General features: G+C 37.9%; 1 protein-coding gene across 1 annotated transcript; it reads left to right on the top strand.

Moving 5' to 3' along the window:
• The first annotated feature begins 2,292 nt into the window (after positions 1-2,292).
• On the top strand, positions 2,293-27,271 carry LOC120428094 (solute carrier organic anion transporter family member 1C1). The gene is made up of 8 exons (XM_039593079.2): positions 2,293-2,501; positions 2,664-3,009; positions 12,792-13,012; positions 13,076-13,610; positions 25,442-25,497; positions 25,563-26,051; positions 26,110-26,296; positions 26,469-27,271. Exons 1-8 carry the CDS (start codon positions 2,420-2,422, stop codon positions 27,043-27,045), a joined length of 2,493 nt encoding a protein of 830 aa, XP_039449013.1. The 5' UTR covers positions 2,293-2,419; the 3' UTR covers positions 27,046-27,271.
• The last annotated feature ends 413 nt before the right edge of the window (positions 27,272-27,684 follow it).

The following is a 27,684-nucleotide window of genomic DNA, read 5'->3' on the forward strand; positions in this document are numbered from 1 at the left end:
CAGCCGAAGACGCTACCCCTGCGCCACGAGACCCACATGCTAAAAAACGGTTTTAGCTAAACTTCGGAAGATTGTAAAAAGGGTGGTTTTTGTAAGAAAACCCGTCATGCTATATATTGTTAGAAAGGTATTTGAAAGACGTTTCCAACGCGTCCAAAGGATTGAAGATCTGACAACCCCATCAAAAGTTATGAGCACTTAAGTGTTATTTATACACTTTTTTGAGGCTGGATCTCAAATATTTTGATAACAAAAGTTGTCCGGATCTATTATGCGACCCATCGTTGGATAGGTAATCAAAAGAGCTTTCCAACGAGCCCTAAAGATTGAAGATCTGACAACTTTATCAAAAGTTATAAGTACTTTAGTGTTTTTAATACACTTTTTTTGAGGCCTGATCTCAGATATTTTGATAAAAATAAGTGTTATTTATACGCAGTGTAGTGTATTCACTTTATGAATGTGAGGAAGGCACCAACCTACTAAAGGTGGATTAAGCAACGTTTTTAATTATATTAGGCAAATTTAATTTTTTTTTCAGCCACAAAATAATCAATTATCCCTCGACCTTGTCTGGGTACGAACCGTTTTCAAAATCTTGATGTTTCGACTTGTTTCTATGGTATGGTATGGTATGGTACGGTACGGTTCAGAAGGAGTCATGTTTCAATCATGCTAAGACATATCAAAACTCATAGTTTTTGCCGTTACGCGTCGAATGAAGTCAAGATGATCAAAACCCATAATAAAACATTGATTTTATGAGTGATTTTAGAAATAGCAAAAATACGTTTTTTGTGCATTTTTACCCAAAATGCTCAAACTTCAACAGCTTGTAACTTTTTAACCCCGGGGTTTAGAGATTTGGTCCAGAAGACTTTTTTTCATGTCCCGACGAGATCTTTCGAAAAAGGTTGGTACGGTTCGTGTACATCCTTGGACCAGCTTCCATACAAATTTGCCCATTCTCCTTTTCAAAATGCAAAGTTTCTCTTGGGCTGAGGGCGCCAAATTGTTTTAGGACTTTTGGAGGAATATTCTGATCGATTTAATGTCTTCTGCAAGGTTTTAGATATTTATGAGGACTATTCAGAAAGAAAGGCACACGGAAAAAAACCTTCAACTTATTAGCAGTATAGAATCACGGACAAAAAATTTGCCGCCAAGTTATGATTTCATTTTAAAACTGTGTTTTTTTTTTGAAAAATTGATATCTTGTTCCAACAATGTGTTTGTCATCTATTTTCAATGTAAAATCAAATTTACAAACGAAAAGTAATTTATTTATGTTTTATAAAGTGCGCAGTTTCAAGATAAAGCTACTTAAAATTTGTTTTTAAATAAAAAACAGTTTTACGATTTTTTAAATAGTGCAAAAAGAAGATGTTGCAGAAATCTACATTGTCGTAAATTTATCTAACGAGTTCACCAAGTTGGATAAATACGATGAGTGCTGAAAAAAATCAAGTTTTGCAACGAGTTCCATACAACATTTTTTTGCAAATCCGAAAAACACCCTTTGAATGGAATTGTAAGTCAAATGTTCATGTATTTAGTCAATCAACCGTTTTAATCAAAACAATGTTGAAAAGTATTAATTTTCAAAACAAGTGCTGAAATGTTCATCTTTTCAGCATCCATTTCAGTGCTGAAAAGTATTACTTTTCAGCATTTGTTCTTAAAATTGTTTCTAATCGATTTTTTTTTATATTTTAGGTAGTGAAAAATAGGCTGTTTTGTCGTTTGAGAATGACAGGAAAAGTAAGTAGATTCACGTCGGAATTGCAAAAAAATCTTTTTTATCAATATTTTTCGCCTCTTGATAAATAAATATTTGAAGTAAAATTTTCACAGTCCTGATTGTGGAATGTTATAGTCCCTCCCATTTAAAAAAAATCTTACTAATATGTTCGTCCCAGTTGGAAAAGTTTTCAAAAAATAACATGACACTGAAAAAAATAATTTGAAATCAGAATTTCAGGTCATTAAAAACATGTAACTTGAAGACAATTTGAAGACCGCACAGTAGAAGGTTATCTCTTCGATCAAACCCTTTTCCAAATCAATACAATTTTCGAACCCTACTACTTGGCTATCACAAACTCCCAGGCAATCATGAAACCTTCGCCAACCAAAAGCGCGACCTTCCCCGGCTGATAACAACACCAGCGTAGAACCGTTTCGTGTCCCCATCGCCACCCGAACTGCGCGGAGCTTTTCTGATAAGATTAGATATTATCGTTATCATAGGCCCGAAGGTGCAGCACTCGGCGCTAGGTTGGGTCTTCATTTGTGGTTTGAGTTTCAAGAGAGTTAGTTGCTTGAAGTTTTGTGTGTAGAGTTTCGCTTAGTGACCATGTTTCTTAATTATTGATTGATTAAGCATTAAAGTAATTAGTGTAACACTAGTCGCATTAAAATGATCCGTCCGTCGTCGTTGATTCGAGACGATGAAGACCGGTTACCGCAGTTCCAGGCCAACGCGAACAACATAAGGAAAGGCAAGTGTGACCAACCAACGCCTTATCAGCTTCACCTGTATGGCACTACAGTGGCCTACTCTTAAGTATGATGGTTTCCTACGGAGAACCGTCCTACACGGTGGTCGACTGTAGCAGGTTCTTGCGCATTTTTGCTGATGACGAAATGTGACCAAATTCCAGATTCGATCGATTGCGGCATCCGGGCCTGCGGCTGGTGCAACGGACCCGGTTGTCAACGGTTGGGCACGGCGACGACCTTCCTGGTGATTCTGTCGCTGGCCGGCTTTGTCCAGGGTGGAATCGAGGCGTACTTTCGCGTTTCGGCCCATCAGGCCGCCAACGAGCATGACTTCGATCCGGTCATCGTGGACTGGCTGCTGGTGACCAGTGGGATCTCGCAGGGCGTTTTTGCCCTGCTGGTGGCGTACTGGGGAAATCGGCTGCACCGGATCTCGTGGTTGGGGGGAATTTTCATGCTGCAAGCGGTGGGACTGCTGCTGCTCATCATTCCGACGCTGACTCACAAGTATGTTATCAGGACGGAGTTGTGTGTGTTTTGTGATATGGAAGCGCGCGCGCGGTTTATCGCGATTTCTGCGAAAGGTGTTATCTTTTGATGTATCGAGAGTTCTGGGTGTGTGAAACAATTCATGGTGTCTTGTGAACGAAAGGTGCGTGGTCTGGTTTGTTGTGGTTAGTTTGAAGTGAAGTTATACTTTCACTTTCTAGAAGAATATGCATTTGCTGGTAGGGAAATCCTTGTGGAGTGTCATGATGCAAACTACGTACAACTCGATTACCATGTGTTCAGAAAAAAACGAAACTATTGGCACTACGCCCCCCGGGGCATGGCCTTCCTCTAACGTGGGATTTCTGCTCCAGCGCCTCTGACGAGACAGGAGAAACCGGGACCGACGTTTTACTTCACCATCCGATAGAAGCTCAGTGGATAAGGCGGGAATCGAACCCCTGAATGTGTTCAGAAGATCATATTGAATTTGGCGAAACTTGCCTCCATCAATCATTCCATGTCAATCAATTTGGCAATTCAATCCGAAGCAACATGTTGAACCAAATATAATCTGCTTTTTTTCTGCATGCTTTAAAACAAGTGTAGCAATTTGCAATTATATATTCTTTTAATTTTTTTTTATCTTATTCATGGCCTTCCATTTCAATTTGACTTGATAATTAGATTGGAAACTTTCTTTTTTTTTTATTGAAATTCATTTCTAATAAATGTCAATTAAACTTTCTTCAATTATGTTTCTGTACAATTTCGTATTTTTAACCCTATTGTATGTTTTAAGTATGAAAATTGTTAATTTTATAAAATCAGAACTAAGCTTACTATATCGTGGTTTTGACAGATTGATCAATGAGCAAATCGAGTTATGATACTTTCAAGGTTTAAATGTTTTTGGAATGATTTTAAACTTGATTTCATAAAATGTAATCATTTTTAATGCCTGAAATCTGGTAACGCTATACATTGCACAAAGTCTCAGCCAACCGTTTGAAAGTCTAACTTTTTTTCTGATAATTATGTTATTACTCCTAGCCGAGTAAGGTTTTAAATTTCTTGCCATCTTCGATTTTTTTTTACATAATAAAGTTATTAGATGAAAAAGTATTTAAAATATAAAGTATAAACAAATGAAAACTCAGAAATGCTTAGTAAGCGACTCACAATAAATAAGTTATGACGTATGTTTATTCGATAGTTTCCGAAATGTTAAGTGAGTAATTCTCTACCAACTCACGTGAAATCGGGAAAAGTTACCCCGACCCCTCTTGGATTTGCGTGAAACTTTGTCCTAAGGGGTAACTTTTGTCCCTGATCACGAATTCGAGGTCCGTTTTTTTATATCTCGTGACGGAGGGGCGGTACGACCCCTTCCATTTTTGAACAAATGAAAAAGACATGATTTTCAATAATTTGCAGCCTGAAAAGGTGATGAGATGGAAACATTTTGTCAAATGGACTTTTATGTAAAACTAAACGCCCAATTTGAGGCGTACTCAAAATTCCGAAAAAAACGTATTTTTCATCGAAAAAAAAAATCAAAAAAAGTGTTGATCAAATAATCTGGGAGCGTGAACAGATGTATATTTTTTCCGCTGCCATATTTTTGGAATTTGATTTTTTTTAACGTTTAATTTCAATTTTTTAACCGGAGTTCCTGTACAAATTTAATAGTGGTAGCGGTTGAGGTGGTGTCAGTGGAATATCAAAACCCAGATTTCAACTTTTCGTCGGCTTGATGCTTTTCATGGGGGTGACGATTATACACAGAAAAAAAATGTAAATTTACCCGACACTGAAACCATGTTTTAAATGTAAACATGCTTAATGTAATTTTGAATTCTCATTTAAATCGTTGAATTCCATTTAAAGACCCTCCTTTTAAATTGAGATTCAATGTAACACATGAATCTAATGTAAATGGAACTTTTGTTTCTGGCAAAACATAAATTTGAAATTTTCAATGGCATGTAATTGTACTTCTGATGTAAAATTTCCTGAATGTAAACTTAAAAATCATTTTTATTTCAACTGTTTTTAAATGACAGCACAAGCAGCTACCAAAACAAACTGGTTCAGTGTTATTAAAGTTTGGAGCGCTGCGCAGTGAAGTGGAAGTGTTTTCGCAAGAAATGCCGGATTTTGCTTCGATGATAAATCAATCACAACAAATGTTTAAGGTAAATGAGATTTGATAGTAACAGGTAACGAAAGATGTTGTCAAATCTTGTTGAGAAACTTATTCGCTTTGAATTTAGTGAGCGTTTCAAGTACGTTAAGAAAGTAGGATTTTGGAAAAACTTTATGCATGCTAGTATCAACTTACGTGAGCAGGATGCACTGTTTGTTACTTTGTTTTGCCTAATGTTTAGATTGACGACAAACGAAATAGGTTTGATTTCAAAATTTCATTTTCACAGACAATACAATAAGCAACTTCCAGAGCTGCTAGAGAATGCGTCGTACGAGATCTGCTCGGAAGACTTCCGGAATTGCTGGGTCTGCTAGCCGGGTTTCTTATTCACCGCGTTATGGCGTGATTTCGTCCAAGATTACAATGGCCTTCAAGTTCTTGTCGTTCCTTCCCTGCAATTAGCCGTCGCCGGAAGATTGAGCTTCGTCATCTCAGTGTTGTCTATTGTCCAACGCGTCTCATTATTGGTTCGCGGTTGCCAGACGAAGTGGACCCATACTGCTTCTTGATGGCCAGAGTGTACTGCGTCGGATCAGGTGTGATGTTTTTGAAGGCGCATTGCAGGTTCAGGTGGGTGGTCAGGTGACACGATAGGAGTCTACAATTCTGGCAGGACATCCGCAGCAGGCCATAGTGCACCGGCAGCCAGTCCGCGAATCCTTGCTGTGGTGCGCAGAATCGAACGGTTCCGGTGGCCACGAGTGGATATCTCCCTCAAGGCGCGGAGATGTGGTTCTAGCCAAGGTCCTGATGATTTCGAGTGTTGCTAAAATATTGATTGGTAATTTTTTTTGCATATCAACTCACCATAAACTTCTCCGTATTGGACACCAGACTGCTCTTCATCAGGTTAAAGTACTCCGTCAGCATGGTCGTGCCGTGAACCGGACACATCCTCAGCAAAAGGTTCAAGATTGTATGCGGGAGAAAGTTCTGAGATGAAACGAGCGCCACGCTTCAACCGTCAGCTAGTACCGTCGCGATTGACAACTACATCGAAATGAAAATAATGATTATTATAATTTTGTTGAGATAAATTTTAAAGAATCTCTGTTGAGATAAAACTTACCAAAAATAGCCAACAGCAAAAACAATAATATTATGTATTACGCAGCGACAACCACTGTCAAAATTTGAATTTAATTTGATGGAACAGGCGATGTGTGAAATCGAGACATTGATTCCAAAACAACACGGTTTATACATCAGATGGGTAAAAACGACACATGTTGAGCGTATTTTTTATCTTCAGTAAAAGCATTCGCCTTAGCTAGGACACCCACCTATTACACTCTAGGGACAAACTAGTAATTTAATTAGATTTTAATCCTTTCTCATTGTTTTATTTTATAACGAAATGGTTAGGATCCAGGAACGTGTAATGTTTTTGACTTTTCTCGTACAATATTTGTTTTGAATCGCTTTGTTTCGCCTTTCACCTGCAGTTTTGCAGTTTTTCCCGCTAGGGATCATTCATTCAACATTGGCTGTAAAAGGCTGTGAAGTTTGAATTTTGGCGAAACGGTACCGTTCCTGTACCCGTTTGTTCAAGGCCATCATCGACCGGTTCGACGTGAATATCAAGGTGAGATGCAATTCATTATGGAATGTATGGAATAGACTCTAGGATTGATTGCAGGTCGTTATCGTCGATGGACCGAGTGATGCCGACAAATCCACTTTAGACCTGCGTAAGCTTTTCCAACATATGCCGCCGAACATGTCCGTTTAGTCGTGGAAAGCACCGAAACGTGGCCTCCATCTAGCTGCAGATGCTTATCTAGAGCTCCATCTTGTACATTTAACGTTGGACCGTCTTTATTTGAAAGGCCGGGTGCGTTCTGGACCGCATCTTCATTTAGGCCATGTACAAGATCGCATACCTTCCGAAGAACATCCGCTCGGTGTAAAACGCCGGTGCCGGTTAAAGCGGAGCCAGCCGATGACATTATCTTCACGACAAACTAGGGCATGTCAACTATGGTCAATCGATGATTTTTCAGATTATTCCGTAAGTAGAAAAAATGTTCAATTTCGTCTGCGAAACGCTGTTAAATTAGATGCATTCACCGCAAGTTTAAAAGTTTAAAGCCCCGTTGAATTTTGAATTAGATTTAGATTTTTAACGCTTTAATGCACGCTTTTGTTTTGTTTTGAATTTGCATTGATTCAGTACAAAATCATGAGCATGCATTTTGAGAGACATTTGTGATTTGTGTACAAATCACAATGCTTTTGAAATTTACATCTAATTTTAGATTCGACGGGGCAAAAAAAAATTACATCTTGGGTAAATTTACGTTGATTTCATCGGAAATTTACACGATTTCAAATCGTAAATTGTTCGGCAGGTTTACGTCGGATGACATTTAAATTTAAAATGAATTTAATGTAAATTCGCATCATTAATGACGTGCACTTTTGGTACATCATTAATGATGTAAATTTACCGAATTATTTTTTTCTGTGTACGAACAAGAAGCAGGATCAGCAACATCTGCACAGTAAAAAATAATGTAAATTTGGAAGCTGTAATTTTGACAGGTTGAATATTACCTCTTTTATGATGTAATTTTACCTCAATTTAGACTGAAAAAGTGGCATTACACCAGAAAAGTGGTAAAATTACACATTTCTATAGGTACCTTTTTTCTGACATAAAAGATGTACCCCTTCCCTGATGTAATATTACCATGATTTTTTTCTGTGTGGAGCACTTTATGAAGTGGTCATCATGCTCCTATTCCAATCTACCAATCCGGCCAGCAGTAGCAGACTAAATGCATCGTGTGGTGATCAGTACCAACTTGCGGCGTCCGATGCCTTTGCTGCCGGTCGAGCAGTACCAGGATTGCTGCTGGAAGAACTGAAACCTTGTTTGTTGCTGCCCGCTACTTTACTGTAGTCCTGTTCAAGTCCAGAAGTCTTAGAAGAATTACGATTCAAGTGGCATTTGATGATAAGTTAAAACCCTGCTGGAGCTGTTGAATCTTGATTTGGTGAGATCTATCCATTTTATCTATCATTATTTGATTGATGATTTTTTTTCCTTATTTTACATAATATTCTATTGATCAAATGATATATCCATATTATCCCTTTCCCACCTTCCCTTTCTCCTATCCTGTGAAATGTGATCCGTTCACAGAATCTGTCTCTGCGGTTAATGCAACGCAGTAGGCCTGGCCGCTTTAATTTTTGCTATACATTTTCGGGGTAACTCGGATGTACTGTAATCATTAATATTGACAAGAAAGGACTTGAGGCGTAATCTTACCACAAGTTCTTCCAGGATACTTTCTTCGGACTGGCTGCGCTTGTGTTCGATTAGATTAGATTAGATTAGAAAAAAAAACAAAAAAAGTGTTAAAATCTCTGTCATTTTTTGTTACTCAACTTCTACAAAGTTGTAGAGCAGCAAATTACAAAAAAAAAATATATCGTACAATCATAAGGGATTCGTAAGTAATCATAACGAGTTAGGAACCATCCACAAACCACGACAATTTCCATATAAATAAAATCTGTTTTGTATGGAGCGTGGACAATCACCAAACACTCCCCCCCCTCCAAGGTGTCCACGTGGTTTATGGATGGTCCCTTATCGCGGTTTTTCGACAGACACGAACGACGAAACAAAGAGAAACAAAAAAGGTAACTGTTGCGAGCACACCGTGCCGACTGCGCTGACTGTGCCGACCGTACCCCTCGGATCATTGGCCAATCGCGATCAACTTAAAAAGACTATAGGATAGAACCGTCACGCTGACACAGTAGTTGATCGTAGAGTAGAGATAGAGAAGAATTTTGTTTTCCCATTATCAGTCCTCAATCAGATACCTAAGGAATTATTCTGATTGCCCTTTGGGTAAGAAATTTATTGAATTATTTCTACTTATTTTACTAATTAAAATTATCTTAGATTAAGGAAATTAAAACGCTCTAAGAAGCCTACAATTTCAAAAGTTGTCTGTTTGCGATTAGCATTAAACTAGGAGACTAAATTGTAAGTAACCCGACCGAACATTTGTGAAATTTATTACAATTAAATCCTAATTGCAGCTTTCAGCTATAACACCATCTAAAAAAAGGAGTTTTGCTAAAAGACCCTCCGAAACATCAATCGTCGCAACAGTAACTTTTTCAAAACTTGTTACGTAAAATCGCAATAACTCGTGATGGTTATAAGCACCCCACCCCTTATGTTTAGATATCTAAATTTTTGTCATTGTCTACTCTACAACTTTGTAGAACATTATTATACTCTAAAAAATTACCCAGCAAAGTTAGAAAAAACACAAAATTTTAAAACGAAAATTTTTGCTCTGAATGAAATAATAATTCTTCTGGGTTAATGTAGATTCGAAACGTTCATCAAATTTCCTTTAAAATGACATGTTCTAAAAAATGTACAGTTGCATAACGAAAAATTACAGAGTTTTTAAAACTTTTTTTGTTTTTTTTTTCGATGAAAAATACGTTTTTTCGGAATTTTGAACACGGCATCCAATTTTACATAAAAGTCCTTTTGAAACCAAATTTCAATCTCATCACCATTTCAGGCTGCAAATTATTGAAGAACATGTCTTTTTCGCATGTTCAAAAATGAAAGGGGTCGTACCGTCCCTCCGTCACGTGATTTCAAAAAACGGACCTCGGATTCGTGATCAGGGACAAAAGTTACCCCTTTGGATAAAGTTTCACGCAAATCGAAGAGGGGTCGGGGCAACTTTTTCAACAACCCATTTACCTTTCTGATTAGTCATATTTATGTAAGATCTGGTAACCCTATCTCAGGTTTTGGCCACTTGAGGGATGTTTCTGTACTTTTCAAAGCCGCTTCCCAGTAAAGAAGAAGAAAACAAAATCTGTATCTATCTTGAAAACATCGTTCGAAAGGTAACTGAAAAACCTTTCAAAGAAGACAAAAAATGGGAAGAAGTCACAAATTTTGAAGATCAGGTAATCACGGCTAATTAGCCACTCTTATGGGAAATTGCCTTGACGGAGATTTAGTGACAAACACTAAAACTCGTTTTCTCGGAATACTTGATTTGGCATAATAGCCGAATTTTTAATTATGGGCAGTACATGACGAATGAAATGATTTTGGTAAAGTTGTGAGTTTTTGGAAAATAAAACATGTTTGAAAAGTGTTGAAATAACACCAGCTTGTAGGTTTGTTTTGTGTATCCGAACATTGAAACATATATTTTTTGATTATAAGTTGGGAGAATCATAATATGCACTTGATTTTCCTGGCTTTGCCTGAACGAATTATGTACGGATGTGTTCTATTCGGTCCTGTTTCGGGTCCTACAGCTTGTTAGTGAAAATTGTAAAGTTTCATTAAAAAAAAACGAAGTTGACTTTATAGCTGTTGGGCACTATTGCTAGTACCAACCACTAGTGTCTTCCTTTTTATCTACAAGGACTTCGCCGCCCTGGGCTCCTAAGTGTTTGAGTACGGCACGGAGCGACGGCGCCGGATACCCATATTTACACAAAGAATTTTATAGCGCCCGCCGCGGGATTCGAACCAGCAACCTCTGGATTGTAAGTCCAGTCGCGGTCCGATTGATCCACACGGGTGGGTAAAGTTTCATTTAGTTGTTTTAAAATTATGATTTAGACGACTACAAAAAGCTTACGCTGCCATTATTTTTGAGTGAGCGTGTAGCTTACGCTGCCATTGCTCAAGCAAATAATTAAGGATAAGCCAAGGCAGATTTAAAAAAATAAGGTTGGATTCGGAAGCAATTATTTTGGAATCCAGATCCATAAACGGAATTCTTCAACAACCAATTCAAAGTGAAATCAGAAGTTTCCGGTCCAGCCGATTCGATCAGTTCAAAAGTTCCAAACCCAATTCGGGTATTGTTTAATATGTCTGAAATCTTCAGCTCGCAATAAAATTACCATAAATGAGTCTCAATGGGGTCTCTCTTATCAACTGTCTCGCTCACTTTGAAAAGCGGAACTTTTTTGCGAATTGTCGCAACCTCATCGTTTTTACGTTAGGCACAACTTCGGGCGCGATTTTTTTTCGTTAAAATGTTGCATGTTTAAACAAAACTGATAATCGTTTATTTTTTTTTTTAAACGATGAGGTCAAGTTCACTGCACTGCCCATAATTGAAAATTCGGCTATTATGCCAAATCAAGTATTCCGAGAAAAACGCGTTTTAGAGTTTGTCACAAAATCTCCGTCAAGGCAATTTCCTATAAGAGTGGCATATTAGCCGTTTGGTTTATCGCATCGGCAGCCAAGTCTAAACACTATTTTAGTGAAATTCAAGTTCCAGAAGATGCGTTGGAACGTCCTCTACCACCTGGTGCTAATATCTCGTTTTTGTCAAAAGTGGATATTAGCCGTTTTTTCAATGGTGGGCAGAGTTGCAGTGCATACCATCAATAAAAAAAATGAAAAGTTCTGAAATTACATAAGTTTATATATTTGTTTTGTGCATCCAAACATTGAGGCATATTTTTTCAATAATGATCCGAAAATTATCAAAATGTTCAAAAATAACCAACTGTCAACACGATCAACATTTTAGTGATAATCACTTTTCACTGAATTCAAATTAATTCAAAGTGAAATCAGAAGTTTACTGTCCGGTCCACTGATTCGACTAGTTTAAAAGTACTGTAATACCAACCAATTCGGGTACAGTCCAGACTCGATTATCCGAAGTTTGGATTATCCGAAGTTCGATTATCAGAAAATTTGTTGAGCCTAACGTAACAACGATGAGGTTGCGAAGATTTGCAAAAAAAAACGCTATTTTAAAGTGAGCGAGACAGTTATTAAAACAGACCCTGTGAGCATCATTTCTGGTAATTTTAATGTGAATGGGAAGCTGAAGATTTTTGAAATTTTATCTAATTCAGTCCAGAATCCATTATCCAAAGGCCTCAGAAAATTTTCACTTCAAATAATTGAATCGAATCATTTTTTTGTATTTTTTCATTTTCTAACATTTACCATCAAATTCTGCGACCCCATTTTAATGGTTGATTGCCTTAAAAATTACCAAATGCAACTTTTCAAAATTCCATCACCGCTATTCTGGATTTAAAAATTCTAAACCACTTTAGAGTAGTTTGGGGGTCATACTTAAGCTCGACTATCAAAAAATAAGGAAACGAAAAAAAAAAATCCTGATTCGATTATCTGAAGTGAAAATTTTCAGATGCCTTCGGATAATGGAGTCTGGACTGTATTGTATATAATTTCTAAAATCTTCAGCTTCCCATTCACAATAATGATGCTCAAAGGGGTCTCTCATATCAACTGTCCAGCACACTTTACAAAGCGGAACTTTTTGTTGTTGCGATTTTTCGCAACATTATCGTTTTTACGTTAGGCACAACTACTGGTGCGATTTTTTTTCGTTTAAATGTGGCATGTGTAAACAAAACTGATAATCGTTTTTTTTACGATGAGGTCAAGTTCACTGCATCCCTCTCGCGCAGATGATACCAGTTTCGCGACTTTTTTTTTTAACTGCAGAATCATTCTGGAACGTCGTTTAATTTGTTGCTATTCTGATTCAAATCTTGATTAATTTGTGGCTAATTCCAGCTCCTCCGAACCGGGCACCATTGCAGCCATCCAAGTGGATAACGTGTGCGTCCTTGAACAGTCAGCAGAATTGCAGATTGAGCGCCCTTGGAGTATTACGACGCTGGTGTTGCTGTTCGTCGCCCAAGCCGTGATTGGAATCGCTAATATTGCATTTTACTGCTTCGGAATGAGCTATTTGGATGACAATCTCAAGGAACATCAGAGTCCTGGTTATATTGGTGAGGTTTTTTGTTTAGGTAATTTGAGATTATTCTCAAATAATTGTGATCTTTGTTCAACAGGTTGTGCTCTGGCCACCCGAGTCTGGGGTCAACAGTTTGGACTGGCAATCGTAATAGCCGTGAGTGCCACTTCCCTAAGCTGGTGGCTTGGTTGGGTCATCCTGGGCCCAATAATCTTCATCCTGGGGCTTCTGTTGGGACTGTTCCCAAAACGACTCCTCTCCACGCTGGTTCGCCAAGCCGCGGACGACATCATCGAAACGGCCACCAACAACAGCACCCAGTCGCTGGACGGAGCAGGTCACAAATGGCTTGCCGACATCAGTCTAGCACCCTCCCTCAAACGGGTCTTCACCAACGGTATCCTGATCTTCAACGTGCTCGCCCTGGTCTTCATCCAAACCGGTCTGCTCAACTTTAATGCCCACGAGCAGAACTATCTGCAGTCGCAGTTCTTCCTGCCCACGTCCAACGTCAACGGACTCAACGACGAGTGGACGTCCCGGCTAATTACGAACCTGCTGAGGCCGCCCGTTGTGGCGCTGGCCATCGTGCTGTCCGGGTTGATCATCGCCAAGGCGAACCCGAGTCCGAGGTGAGTAGAAGAGGTGTTTCTTTGTTATTTTAAAAATCGGTCCGTAATGAATGGCGGGTTAAAATTAGAAATGGATCATTTGACTGAAGACTCGAACAATTAGGAAATTTTCTGGAGGTGCGGTACGTGAAACACCTGGATCTTTTTTTTTAGCTTTCTAAGAATTTTAATTGTTTCCTCTTCAAATCGAGAAATTCTGTTTATAAGTTTTACCTGTTTTTTTTTCATTTTAGCAATTCTGGATGTTTGAGCAAATCAATTTATTATTGATTTATAATCGCTTCGATGTCTTCGGCAAATTCGCAATTCGCAATTTTCAGTGTAAGAACGGGCCTTGACCGATCTTATGCACCAGGTTCCCGACGAACACGCACTGCCCTTACACCTACATCTCACCCTTGCTCTGAGTCAGTACGAGCAGCACGCTAGAACACGCTTTGAGTGTTCGTGCCAGGCATGCACACCTTCTTTTCCGGTTACGCATTTTAACTCGGCCGGGGGTGGTACATTACGTAGGGTTTGATGTAAGTATAAGCGCCTAACCATTTATAGTGTGCCTATCAATTTTCAGTAAAGCAAAACACTGTTTAATTTTTAGTTTGAATTCAAAAACTAATTGTTATTTTACTGTTTATTGTTTTCTCCTGAAATCTTTCCTAGTGTTGAGTCGTGTTTATCTGTTGCTATTTCTTCTGTCGCGGTGTTTTGTTACAATGTTTTGAACCTAAGCATGTTATTCAAAAATTTATCAAAAGTACAATAATGTTATGTGTGTGACTTTGATCATTCAATATATTGAGTAAGGACTCAAACCTTACTTGTTTGAAGAAAAGGGCGTAGATTAAAACAATAGACAATAAAGGAAAGCAAACTACATAAAGTTCGATACTGAAAGAATAAGTGTATGTTGAAGGAAAGAAGAGTAAAAGCTGTATGAAGTAGATTAAAAATATAGGCAATAATTTATGAAAAAAGCTATCTGATAAAGGATAAATAATATCATATAAGCTTAGATAGCATTAATGACAACTTCAGGAGCCGATTGGGGATGTTAGGGAAAACACATAGCAGTTAAAACTGGCAAATAAAGTAGAGGAGACTTGACAGATAAGTGAAACAGGACTAAAGTAGTTGGAGATAAGAAGAAGAGATACTCCGAGTTGCGATGTTCTAGGTACATCCACAACAGTTCGTTCAACATGCTGTGGATCAAAACAATACCTTCTACAATCACAAATTACTTCCCTTTCCCACATTGCCGCTTTATGATGTAGTCCATGCTCTGCAAAGAAAGGGATGTTAGTAAAATATAAACACTATAAAATATCGATACAGTTACTTTCGTGAACCTGAGTGACATCAGGGTTTCTTATGTTGTTGCTGTTGTCTCCAGTGTGATAATATCACTCCAAAGTGGTTGTCGTGGTGCAATCGTTCTCCAACCGCAGGCCCAGACACGACATGAAAATGGAAACAAACAAAAACAAAACAAAACAAAAAGATGCATTAGTATAAGAAAATAAGAGAAACGAAAGATCATGCAATCAAAATAAAATGGTGGATAGTAAACAGAAGCAGAATTAGAAAATCAGTTATACATAATAAAGAAATAGAAGATAGATAGTAGCTGAAAGTGGAAAGAAGAGAAACCCCGTATTGCGATGTATCAGGTACATCCACAACAGTTAACTCAACATGCTGTGAATCAAAACAATACCGTCTACAATCTTCCCTTCCCACATTGCGCATCCCTTTCTTTTGGCCGTCTCTACTCTGACCCTCGCTGGTCAAAGGTTTACGAGTTCGTTTCCACAGGCCACCAGCAAGGTCACGTGTTGTCATCATGATGACGAAACCAAGCCAACGTGGAGGTAAGAAAATGGGTAACTTGCAAGGAACCAGAGCAGCTGTTTTGACCAAGGTCTAGGTCAGCTAACAGCACTACGGGTGTAGTTCCGCTCCTTCCAGGATGTTCCTCACCGGGTGTCAACCGAAAAGGTATCATTTCACCCTTGGCCTGCTTTTATAATCGCTTCGATGTCTTCGGCAAAGTTAGAAAAAGCTGAAAAAATCTTTGCAGTTTTCTTATTAAACATCGTTGGCTCAACTTTTGATTGCCCAGATTCAAAAAAATGAAAACATTCTTTTTTCAGACATTCAAATCGTGGCTATCATTTAAAAGAGCCTAATTATGTATTATAGTTGACTCTCTGGTTGTCGATTATCGCTTTTTCAATATCTCTCCACTTGTCAATGGTTTTTTTTTCGAGTCTCTTCGAATTGCATACTGTTTTTTGTTACTCGATATTCTCTTTATTTCGATGTACCTTTTTCTCGATGGTCCCTTGGGTTGTATTTCTGTCCCTCTTTTTGCCAACACCTTGATTTCGTCGCTTGTGTGCTATCTTGTGATACGTCTGCTGTAAAAAGATGGGACGTGTCACAAGATAGCACAAAAGCGACGATTTTGCATGTCAGTTGTTATAATTCGCCATTTTTAATTTATCTAAATGGCTGTATCTTGTCCCTGGAGTGACAAAAACTAAATATTTAAAGAGCAAAATTGTTCAGCAAGAAATTTCCTAGAAGATGATTGTATTGATTCTAGTGGCAATTTTTTCAGCTGGTTTTTAGAGAGAACTTGGAATTAATTTTAGTTTATTATTTGATTAAAAAAGAAATACGAAACAATTGGAACTACACGGATAGAAATCTTGTAAGCATGTCCAGTAACTCTATGTTTATAAATTCGTAAACATTGAAATGTTTCCAAAATCGCCAATTTTTTTCTCGATAAATATTTTCAAAATCAACAACATTGTTGTTCGAAATCGGAAAAATGTTGACGATTTTGAAAACATTTCAATATTTAAGAATTCATAAACATAGAGTTACCGGATTAGCTTACATAATTTCTATCCGTGTTATCTTTGAATGTTCTAGAAAAAGTAAGAACGGGTCATCTTAATCGCAAATCACGATGTTTTAAGGGGTTACATACATGTAAGAAATCACAAAATTTCATATTACAAAAAAAATTGAATTAGCTAAAAAGATGATTTTCAATCACTCCTGAAAGTTTCATGAAGATATTTCATGAATAAACTGAGTTAGAGACGATTTAAACTCAAAATTTTGCCATGCGCAACGCGGGCTGTCAAACTTTCTGAGCGTTTTCTCGAAACACCGAGTTGATTTACGGGTGCCACGATATCTTGAGATGTTATTGACCAAATTGGCTGAAATTTGAGGTGAAGACTCTCAAGACTTATCCCGTGTGGATGACGTAGCTAGATTTTTTAATTTTGCTTTAAAAAATACAAAAATCAAAAACTGACGAATTTTTATATATGAAAAACATTAAATATATTTTTATCTGTATTTAAAATGAAGTTTCTTAAAATCGTCATGCACACGGGACTGGTTTATCGAGTCTTCACCAAAATTTTGAGCCGATTTGGTCAACGCAGTGTAGAGATGTCATGGCACCCGTTTTTTGAAACTGCTAACTTCAAATAAAATAGCTATCTCAGCAATGATACAACAAAATGTCTTCAAATTTATTTTGTTAACAGATGAAAATGTATATTTCTATAACCTGAACACAGATTTAGAATTTATTTATTTATTTATTTATTTATTTATTCAATTAAGTAACGTAAGACTTCATGTCTTTTCAAATGTTACAATGTTTCAAACTGAGTGAGGTGGTTTTTGTTTAAGCTTCTTGCTAATTTTGTGTTGCTCTCATTCCCTAACTAATTAGTCTAAACGATTGAGTTCTTCTAATAAACGACGAAGTTGACTTTATAGCTGTCGGCCACCATTGCTAGTACCAACCACTAGTGTCTTCCTTTTTATCTGCAAGGACTTCGCCGCCCTGGGCTCCTAAGTGTATGAAAGTATGGCACGGAGAAACGGCGCCGAATACCCATATTTACACAAAGAATTTTAGAGCGCCCGCCGCGGGATTCGAACGGGCAACCTCTGGATTGTGAGTCCAGTGCGCGGTCCGATTGATCCACACGGGCGGGACGATAAAATAAACTCTGCTTAAAACTCCCAATAGTGGTAAACGATTTGGTAGATACTGGTAATGAATTCCAGAAAACAATGCCTCTTGCAAACATTGACTGACTGTAATAAGAAGAATTAAAATGAGGTAACAAGTAGTTTAATGTGCGCGTTTGTCGAAAAGGTCTTAATTTAGAGAACAAGTAATTAGGTTTTTAAGTGAATATTATTTTCTGTATTGTACAACATGATCTGAATCGATAGAACTTGGCAAAAGGACAACCAATTAGTGATTTTTGCAATTGGGTTACCCTAATACAGTTAAAATGTGTGCTCATACCAACCTCTGACATTTTTGCCGATTTACATGTATGTAACCCCTTAGACTTTTTTTTCTGATTTTTTCGTTGTATGAAAACATTGTTCTGTTCTATTGTTTGGGAAACAAAACAAGGGATATTCTTCCAAGAGAGCCTTTTTAAAATGTGCTCAATTTTTTTTATTGAAAAACTGGCAACACTGTGGTAAGCTATAACTGTTTTGTTGGCCAAATTTTGTAATTTGGTTGCAAATGACATCCGGGTCTGCCATTTTGTACATAATTGGAAAGTACTTTCCGATGAATCGTAATTTGTGATAATCTGGCGACACTGTTATAAAATATCGGGACTGTATTGAGATTCATTGAGCTTTTCCAGGTTGGATGCAGGAAATTTTGTTGAAAAAGACTCAAGAATTCACATTTTTGGACATAATTATCAATTTATTTAAATGACCTTTGGATTATATATTTTGATGGTCTGGCAACACTGTCTTAAGATCGTAATTCAATTAGGCGGAATATATAAAGATGAAAACTTAGTTGAAAATGACTGCCGAGACCACGTTTCTGTGTATCTAGGACAGGTATTTGGAAAACCATACCGATAAGTTATAAGACTTGACCATCAGGCAGCACTTTCCTAAGATATCGTGGATTCTATAAAACTTTATTTATTAGAAGATCTTTTTATTATTGTTTGATAAGTATTTAAAGATTTGATTTCCTTCTGACAATTCCTCGCCGTCGTGCTAACTTGTCGCACGTGCATATTGGGCCAAATTGAGTTAAGAACGCCATTTTGTGTAGCTAACAATGCCTCACCTTTTGACCTACACAGATCCCCAAAATTCGATTTCAATCCTGAGATATTAAAAAAAAAACTCCTTGCATTGTTGTCACTCTACATATATAAGAAGTTTCAATTTTGTCGTGCTATCTTGTCACTCCCTGAACATTTATGTAAGTGCGACAAGTGGCCAAAGGGATTTTCAGTAAGAACCCGTTCGACGCACGTACATGTTAGACTACCGTAAACATTTGTAATTATAACTCGGGACTTCAGCAACCAACTTCAACCAAACTTCGGGACAATGCACAGAATGGTCAGCCAAACAAAACGTGTTTGTTATTGTTTACATTGCGTGCTCTAGTTTTTGTTTATTCAAGGTCAAACATTAAAACGCGTTTTTCTCGGAACGTCAAAATGGCGGGTGCGACAAGATAGCACGACAGCGTCGATATATTAGAAGATCTTTTTATTATTGTTTGATAATTATTTAAAGATTTGAATTCCTTCTAACAATTATTAAACATTGATTATCTGGCAACATTGCCTAGAGATCTCGTAACCTAAATGTTGTTGAAATAATTAAACTTTTGAAGTAAAAAGTATTTTTTTTCCTATCACCCATGAAGAGTATCGGGGCCGCATTTACAAAGCGGGTTCAGTGGCTGTATCTTAAATGAATGTTAACATGTTAAGGTTAATGTTAACATTCCATAGGTCGCCTTCGCTAAGTGTCGTGATAAGGTTTAACTTGTGATGATACACTACCTTCCCTTTATTAAGCAATCAAACCCAGAAGGGAAAAGATCGCTGGTTGTGTTGGTCCAGTCGGGAATTGAACCGCGGCGGAAACGTTACCAGTGGGCTACGTGGCTCGGTATAACTTTTGAAGTTCCCCATAATTTCACATTCAAATTGAAATTTGTGTGATTCACAGATGAACTCACAACAAAAAAAAAATCCACCGTTAATACAAAACTATGGGAAAGTAGTTTTCGGTGATAGCTCGAAAGTTGCAAGTCACCCTGATGTCTATTCAAATAGTCTAGGAAGCCCCCTCGGTAAATCATCAAAATGTCACATTTCGGTCAAAAGCTAAAAACTGTCACCTGCAATTATCACTTCACCACTTTACCACTTCAATACGAATTCCATATATTAGCACCTATTTCGCCAGAGCCAGCGCAAAATTCGTTGTGATTTTCTAACGGAAACAGAACGTTTATCTCGAAGCTGGGTAGCCCATAATTATTTCCAATGATTTCGACGAATCGGTCACGCTCGGGAAGTTTACAAACACTGTCACGGATTAACTGACTGCCACGCAGTACCAGAAGCGACAGACACTTTCAACAGGCCATCACTCGTTGAACAGTCAAGTGGTGTATCACTTTTGCAACATTTATTCAATTTATGAAGCTTCAGCTGGTTCTGGTGAATTCCAGCGATTTCTCCGCACTTTTTCTGTCACTGCAACACTCGCGTCGGAGATCATCGCGTAAAGGTTATATTTTTAAATGCGGTTTTTCGAAAGAACACCTCAAAAACGAGTTTTTCAACAAATTCAATTAAAGAGAGAAGCAAGAAAAAAAAAGAACATCCAAGACCGAATTGGTGTCGCGTTACCTGTGTTTAAGCTTGCTCTGTTCGGTTCTGAATCGCCGCGATTTTTCTGTGCTAATCAACGCAACGAAGAACACGACGCGGATCGTGTGGACGGCACCGAGTCTAATCGGAGACTAACTCGCTGGTGGCCGGTACTTCCAGTGAGAGCGACGACTAACGTACGATGATCGTTGATGCTATGCTGTATTATGGTAGTACTGCTGACCTACAGAGCTTTTATTTTTTGTTTTGACGGAAAGCGGCGTTCTGGGGAGGAGGTTCTCTCTTTGCAAACAGGTTTTTTTTGCTGCAGAAAGTCACATTTAAAATTATTTGATAATTTATTTTTAAAAATCCGATGCAGCGGATAATCACTCAAAGCTCCATTAAACAACAACTTGCTTCTCGCAAGTACTTGCCACTTTCGAAGGCAAACTGCAAGCTCTGACTAAAAAGGGAAATCCCACTCAAACAACTCTTTTCACATTTTGTTTAATTGACACATTTATTGTAATGTGCATGTGCTGGTTTAAAAAGCCAGAAAGTCCAAAAATATTAATATTAAAATTTAAAGATGAAGAAAAATTAAGAACCTCAAAATACTCAACAAAAAGACAAAATCAACCCAATGTCGCTTCTCTGTGCTGGTCACCCTAAGCCGGTCGAAGCCATGTTCCACTGGCCAGGTTATCGGCTTGTCCATCCGTTGCGGGAAAAGAAAACGCTCGGCGATTTATTATTTAATCTGGTGGCGGAGTGGATGCTGCCGACCAGCACACAGAAAAAAATAATGTAAATTTGGAAGCTGTAATTTTGGAAGGTTGAATATTACATCTTTTATGATGTAATTTTACCTCAATTTAGACTGAAAAAGTGACATTACACCAGAAAAGTGGTAAAATTACACAGTTCCAGAGGTAAAATTACACCTTTTTTCTGACGTAAAAGATGTACCCCTTCCCAGATGTAATATTACCAAGATTTTTTTTTCTGTGCAGTGTGTTTGGCTAGAGTGCGGTTTTATTACCTAGTCGTTAGAACTTGTTTAAGTCACGTGACGCGGTGTAGTACCTTGTTCGGTAGTGGGACGACAGTGACATTTTTAGAAGGAATTATTTGAGGCTAGTCAGAGTGATATTTGTGTTAACCGATTTTTAATCAATAACTTGCATGATTAGAAAATTTTAATGTACCAATACAATTAATATTCAGTCAAATTTAAAGTAACGTGTTGGCTTAAACTTTTTGCGTTCCTTTCCCAATAAATATGTCTTTACAAGTTAACACACAATTTCAACAGTAGTCCGTTAGGGCGCCCAGAATATGAGAAAATGTTTCTAAACCTCGCTCCACCAACTAAGTATTCTACTCTTAAGTATTCTCAGCTTTTGGGCCAAATATTAGTAAAATCGGTTATCTTTAACCGATTGTTATCCAAAAATACAATTTGTATAGAAATTTATGACAGAAAAAGTATGGAGTAATTCTTCCTGAATTCCGAAAATTGATTTTATTTATATTTTTTAATTTGGCTCAAACTTGGTTGGGTCATGACGTAATATTGAATGTTTGGCCCTTTTAAAATGTTAGTCTTGATTCAAAAAATTTTAAAATATTGTTTTCGAAAAGATCGGAAAATTTCACGAATGTTTGGCGTCATCCATAAAGTATGTCACGCTCTAGGGGGGTCTGAGAAAGTGTGACATTGCGTGTTATAAGTATAGGGAAAGCGTGACAAAGGGGGGGGGAGGGGGGGGGGTAAATTTTGGCTGATTTTAGCGTGACGTTTAATGTTTTAACATTGAAAATCGGACCATTAGTTGCTGAGATATTGACACTAGAAAAAGGTGGGTTGTTTGGGTGAGAAAACATCAATTTTCTTGTTTACCTTTGCATAGCAATATCTCAGCAAATAAGGGTCGTATCAACAAAGTTCAAACAAGCAAAATATAGAGAATTTTCTCAGCTTTTCAAAAATATTTTTTTCAAAGGTGGGTAAACTTGTACACTAATTGAAAAAAATGAAAAACCGCGACTATTTTCAAAAAAGTTACTTAAAAATAGCTTTTACTAGAAAACGGTGCACTTTATCAAAATTTCACTAGAAAACTTTTTGATTACAAATTTGATTTTACATCGAAAAACGAAGTTGAAATTTTTTTGCGACCGATATTTCGATTTTTTGAAAAAATCAGTATTGATTCAAAAATTCATAACTCGGTCAAACATTTTTTGCACAACCTGGAAATTTCTGAAAAGTTGGCATTTGATGTCCCCTAAAACATATCAAAAAATAAAAAAATAAAAATAGTTTTTTTTGCAAATCAATCACCATTTTTTTTGTCGTGTATCATTTTTTTCAGCGTAGTCCTTATCCATACCTTCAACTTTTCCGAAAACACCAAATCGATCAAAAAATTCCTTCAAAAGATACAGATTTTTAATTTCCATACATCATTTTTGTTTGGACAGCTGCCAAATTTCTATGGAAACTTATATGGACAAACTAATGATGCAAAATGGCTTCTTTGGGCATACCGAAAGCACCAAAAAAGTTTCAGCCGGATTAAAAAATACCAAAAAAATCGAATGACCGAAATCTGAGAGAATTGCTCAAATGTTTCTTAACATTTTAACATTGAAATTTGGACCATTAGTTGCTAAGATATTGGCATTAGAAAATGGGCTGTTTTGGTGAGACTTAAGCCGCCATTACACTGTCACAGACAAACAAACAACTAGACAAGACACAAACCAAGAACGCTTCGCAAACAAACAAACAGTTTGTTTGCCCATTACACTACAGCAAACATGTTTAGCAAACTTTTTGGGGAAATGTTTGGGCAAACCTACACGCTTATTGACTTTTAGAAATTTTGATAATCGTGTTCTATTATTTTATAAAAAAGTATTTCTTTTACCATATTACGGTATTTTTGAGTGTTTTCTTTTGATAAACAGGTATGAAAATCAATATACATTTTATGTTACTAATTCTTAAATTATTAGTTCTTTATACTGAAAAGTATTTTTAAAGTACAAATTAAAGCAAAATGTTCGAAATATTATACAAAAAAAAAACATAACATTTGTGAAGCAAGACACAGTACTATTTAATCCTTTTACTATATTCATCAAGGAAGATTTAACATGCTGTGACTGTTTAAAAGTTATGGGTCAACACATTTGTTTTAGTCTAGTATTTTTTAAATAATGAATAAAAATATAATTAATAAATTATTTGACTTTGAATAAATATAATTGAATGATCCTACGCCTACACTTACACTTTCATTTGTAACCATAATAGTTACTTCTACCGATTCAATTAATATTTTCACCAAAAACACGGCTCTGAAATATTTTATTGAAGGGCAACCAAAAATTTACAGTGTAAAAGTTTGAACAAAAAGTTTGTTTGCCTGCAAACTTGTTTGCAGGGATGCCATATCTACGGATTTCTCCGTAGATCTACGGATTTCAGCCATTTCTACGGATCTACGGATTGATCTCCAAAATCTACGGATTTTCATGCTGGCTTATAATTGTATGAAGGACGTGAAATTATATTTTTGCGTGATAAAAATGTTTTATGAAAACGTTTTGAACAATCTGTTTTAGAGAAGAAGTTTTGAGGAACGTTAAAATGAAAAGTCGTTTAGGAGAAATGAGGCGATGGCTGAAATCCAGTGCAGCTTATCCAGCTTTTGGCGTTCGAATAATGAACGCCCGAAATGTCAAAATCACGCAGTGGTACCAACATTACGAAAAAAGTGTGCCATGGCATGACAGCCGCATTTTTTTTTCTAATGTTGGTGCTCTTGCGCGATTTTGACATTTCGGACGTTCAACATTCGAACGCCATCTTCGCTTAAAAACCTGGATAGATAAGTAATCGATCTAGTGGGTTGAGGTCACGTCAAGTCGATGATTGAAAAATAATTATGTCGGTGTACATAAAACATTAATAAATAATTTAAAACAAAATCGTAACATAAGTTAAACTTATGTTATACTAAGTTATTCTCCGGATCAAAAACTTTAACAAAAATTGAGCATAGGAATATTGTATAGGGTTTTGAGTAACTTTCTCTAAGAAAAGGTTACAAGTGAAAATTCCACATAGTTTTTTCGCGTGTTCATGAGGTCATTTTTAGTAACTTTTGCTCTACGAAAAATGTCACTTTTCTTCAGGGATGCACCTTGGGTCCAAAGGGCCCTTGGCGAAGCATCAATTTTGCGCCCTCCTTAATATTTCCCCACTTTGATGAATTGACAACAAGAAAACTGGATTAGGCATTTTTTTTATCAACCTGTTTACTAATCCAATTGCAATTTTTAAATCAGAATTTTTTAAAGCAATCGGCAAACATTTGAATTTAAAATCAATTCATCAAAGTGGGGAAATATTAATGCTAAAAGTGATTTTAAATGCAGGTTAATGCATTTTAAATTGCCTTCAGCTGATTAAACTTGAATTTCCCTTATTTTTTAAATTTTTTGTCGAAAAAAATGTTTTTTTGCCCCCTGCCGGCCCGATTTTGAAGAAGGGGGATGAGAAAAACTTTAAAAAATATTTGAACTGGCCTAAAAATTAAATAAAGGTCAAGAAAAGTTCAGTTTAACCAAGTAAGAAGTGTAATTAAACGAAAGTTGCTCAAAATGAGCTGCTGAACATGGGCAACATAAAAAATAATTGTGAAAAGGTTTGGTCAGTAGAGATTAACCCTCAATATTTTATACTGACATGAAGTTCACATCATCTCCGAGCTAAAGATCGAGAGTTCAATTTTCGGTGGACCAACACAACTGGTGATCGTTTCCCTTCTTGACTCGATTGCGTAATAAAGGGAATGCTGTGTATCATCACGAGCTGCACCTTAGGGAACAGGGAACAAGTGATTAATCTACTGCCAATGAAAGTTTTCGATAGAAGCTCTGAATAAAGGCCACACATTCAGGGAATCAATCTTCCATTGATCGACAGTCACTAATCGATCTAGCTAGATTCTGGAATCTCATTCATAAATGTTACGTGCATTTTAATTGCTCCACTCGTTGAATCCTAATTGATCAGTTGAACTTTTGCTTTCATCTTTGCAGAAAACTAGCCGGCTGGAACATCTTTGTGGGACTGGTGGCCGTCGGTTTGTTCATCGGTAAGGCCGTCATCCACAGTTACTCCAGATCAATCCGCTTAGATAACCGCTTCTTTTATTGACAGCCTTCATTTTCATCTCGTGCGACAACGAGCGCATTGCTGGCGCCTATCGGGGCCGTCTGACAAAGCCGTTCTGCGCTTCGAACTGCGTTTGCCCGGAGAATGTTCCCTTTTCTCCGGTTTGTCCCCAGGACGGCGTGTTTACGTTTTTCTCGCCGTGTCACGCCGGCTGCCAAAATCGAACGGAAATCAACAACGTCGTTGTCTACACGGACTGTTCCTGTGGGGTTGATATTGAGCACGTGCTCAGCGCGCCCGGGTTGGCCACGGAGGGTTCTTGCGGAAGTTCGGACTGCCAGCGCTACTGGATCATCTTTCAGGTGTTGAGTGTGGTGGTTTCGATGCTGCTGGCTTCCGGGCTGGTGGGAAAGTTGATCATTTCGATTAGGGCCGTGCTGCCGCAGGACAAGGCGCTGGCACTGTCGGTGGAGTTGACGCTGGTTGGGTTGGTGGTTTATTTGCCGGGAACGGCGGCGTACCAGGCGATTGCAAGTGAGTTGGGGAAACCATGTTTTTTTTGCAAGGCAATGCAATATATTTATGTTTTCAGTTTCGGCCTGTCAGTTTTGGTCATCCGATCAACGAAGATGCTTCATCCATGAGTCACCGTTCTACGGAACTACGCTGAACATTTTAACTGCGGTATTGATAGCAGTTGGAGTTCTGTTCGACATCCTGGTGTTCTACTTTGTTCGAGATCTTCCACTGTACGGTGACGATCCGGAGGATGCATACAGGTAATTGTTTCTAGACATAACTATTTTCGTACAGAGGCAAATAAAAATTCAAACACCATGCCCTTCCACTAAAGGACTCTAAGCAAAATCAATTCATGGAGCCGCATGGTCACTCAACCCTCCCAATCCCTTTTAAATGAAATTACGTACAACTCAGCTTTCGTTTCGCCAGACCAATCGAGATGCGCTTGATCACGGCCCAGGCCCGCAACAGTTCCCGCCAGACGGCATCCCCCGAGGCCGAAGTCCAACCGTTCGTCACCGAGCAAGACCTACATCAGCAGCAACCAACCCTCCTGCGAACATCGTCGATCACAGCACAGGACATCACTCCGGCCATCCCATCAATACAAAACACCCAGGACAACTACCCCGCCCGGTCTCGGTCCATTTCCCCGGTCGCCGGTCCATCCGCCATGTACGCCCAGGTTGTGCGGAGCCTTCCGACGAGGAACGCCTCCAGCGATTCGGACGATCAGTTGGACTTTCGACCGGCGAGGAGCGTTCCGGTGGATGGCGACGACGAAGACGACGATACGGATTACGAGGACGTAAGGGCGGGCAAGGCCAACGGACCACTGCGGGACTATTCCGGGATGAATCCTGCGTCGTTTGGGGCTGGTGGAATGGGGGCAAGATCGCTGGAGTCACCACAGTCCAGCGTTGTTAGCAGTCCCGGAGGGTTTGGAGCGGGACCGAGGACGAAGAATCGGGACGGAAGACCGATGAGTCCGGAGACGGACTTTTGAACGAAATGATTTGATGAGCGTAGTTTTTACGGTAGACGATAAGCAAATAGTTGTAGAACACATAATGACATGTTTAGTATACACAGTGCCATACATTTGAATGCCGAATAAGTATTTAGTACAATAAAATAAGAATGTTTTGCTTTAGTTGACATACATCGACTGTTTCGTAATGTTTCAATGTTCCTTGGTTGAAATAAATGAATAAAAATAAGCGAAAACTGTATTTTTCTTGCTTCCGTTTTTGCCGTGTCCATGTAGAGAAGCAATGGACAAATCCAACCAAAAGATAGTCTCAATTTTCATAATATTTTGTTGAAATTGAAACTTAAACGAACACCAGTCAAAGGTGAGGTTTTATAAATCAAATAGGTACCGTCAGTGGGTGACTATGAGTAATTTATAAATAACGAAAACAGTTTTGATGATATCAGAAAACTTTTTACGATGAAATGTTTACCAACATTTTCACAAATTTAACAACACGAAGTTGATGAAACCTGTAGTTTGAATATTAATCAATCTGACAATTGGTCAAATGAAGCTTAAATGATGCTAAAATATAAAGAGCTGGTCAAAACAAGTCAACCACCAGTGTAACGTATTCGAAGAAATCGTATTGACATGCTACAATGTTTT

Source organism: Culex pipiens, chromosome 2 (assembly GCF_016801865.2).
Source record: "Culex pipiens pallens isolate TS chromosome 2, TS_CPP_V2, whole genome shotgun sequence".
Classification (NCBI taxonomy): Eukaryota; Metazoa; Arthropoda; class Insecta; order Diptera; family Culicidae; genus Culex; species Culex pipiens.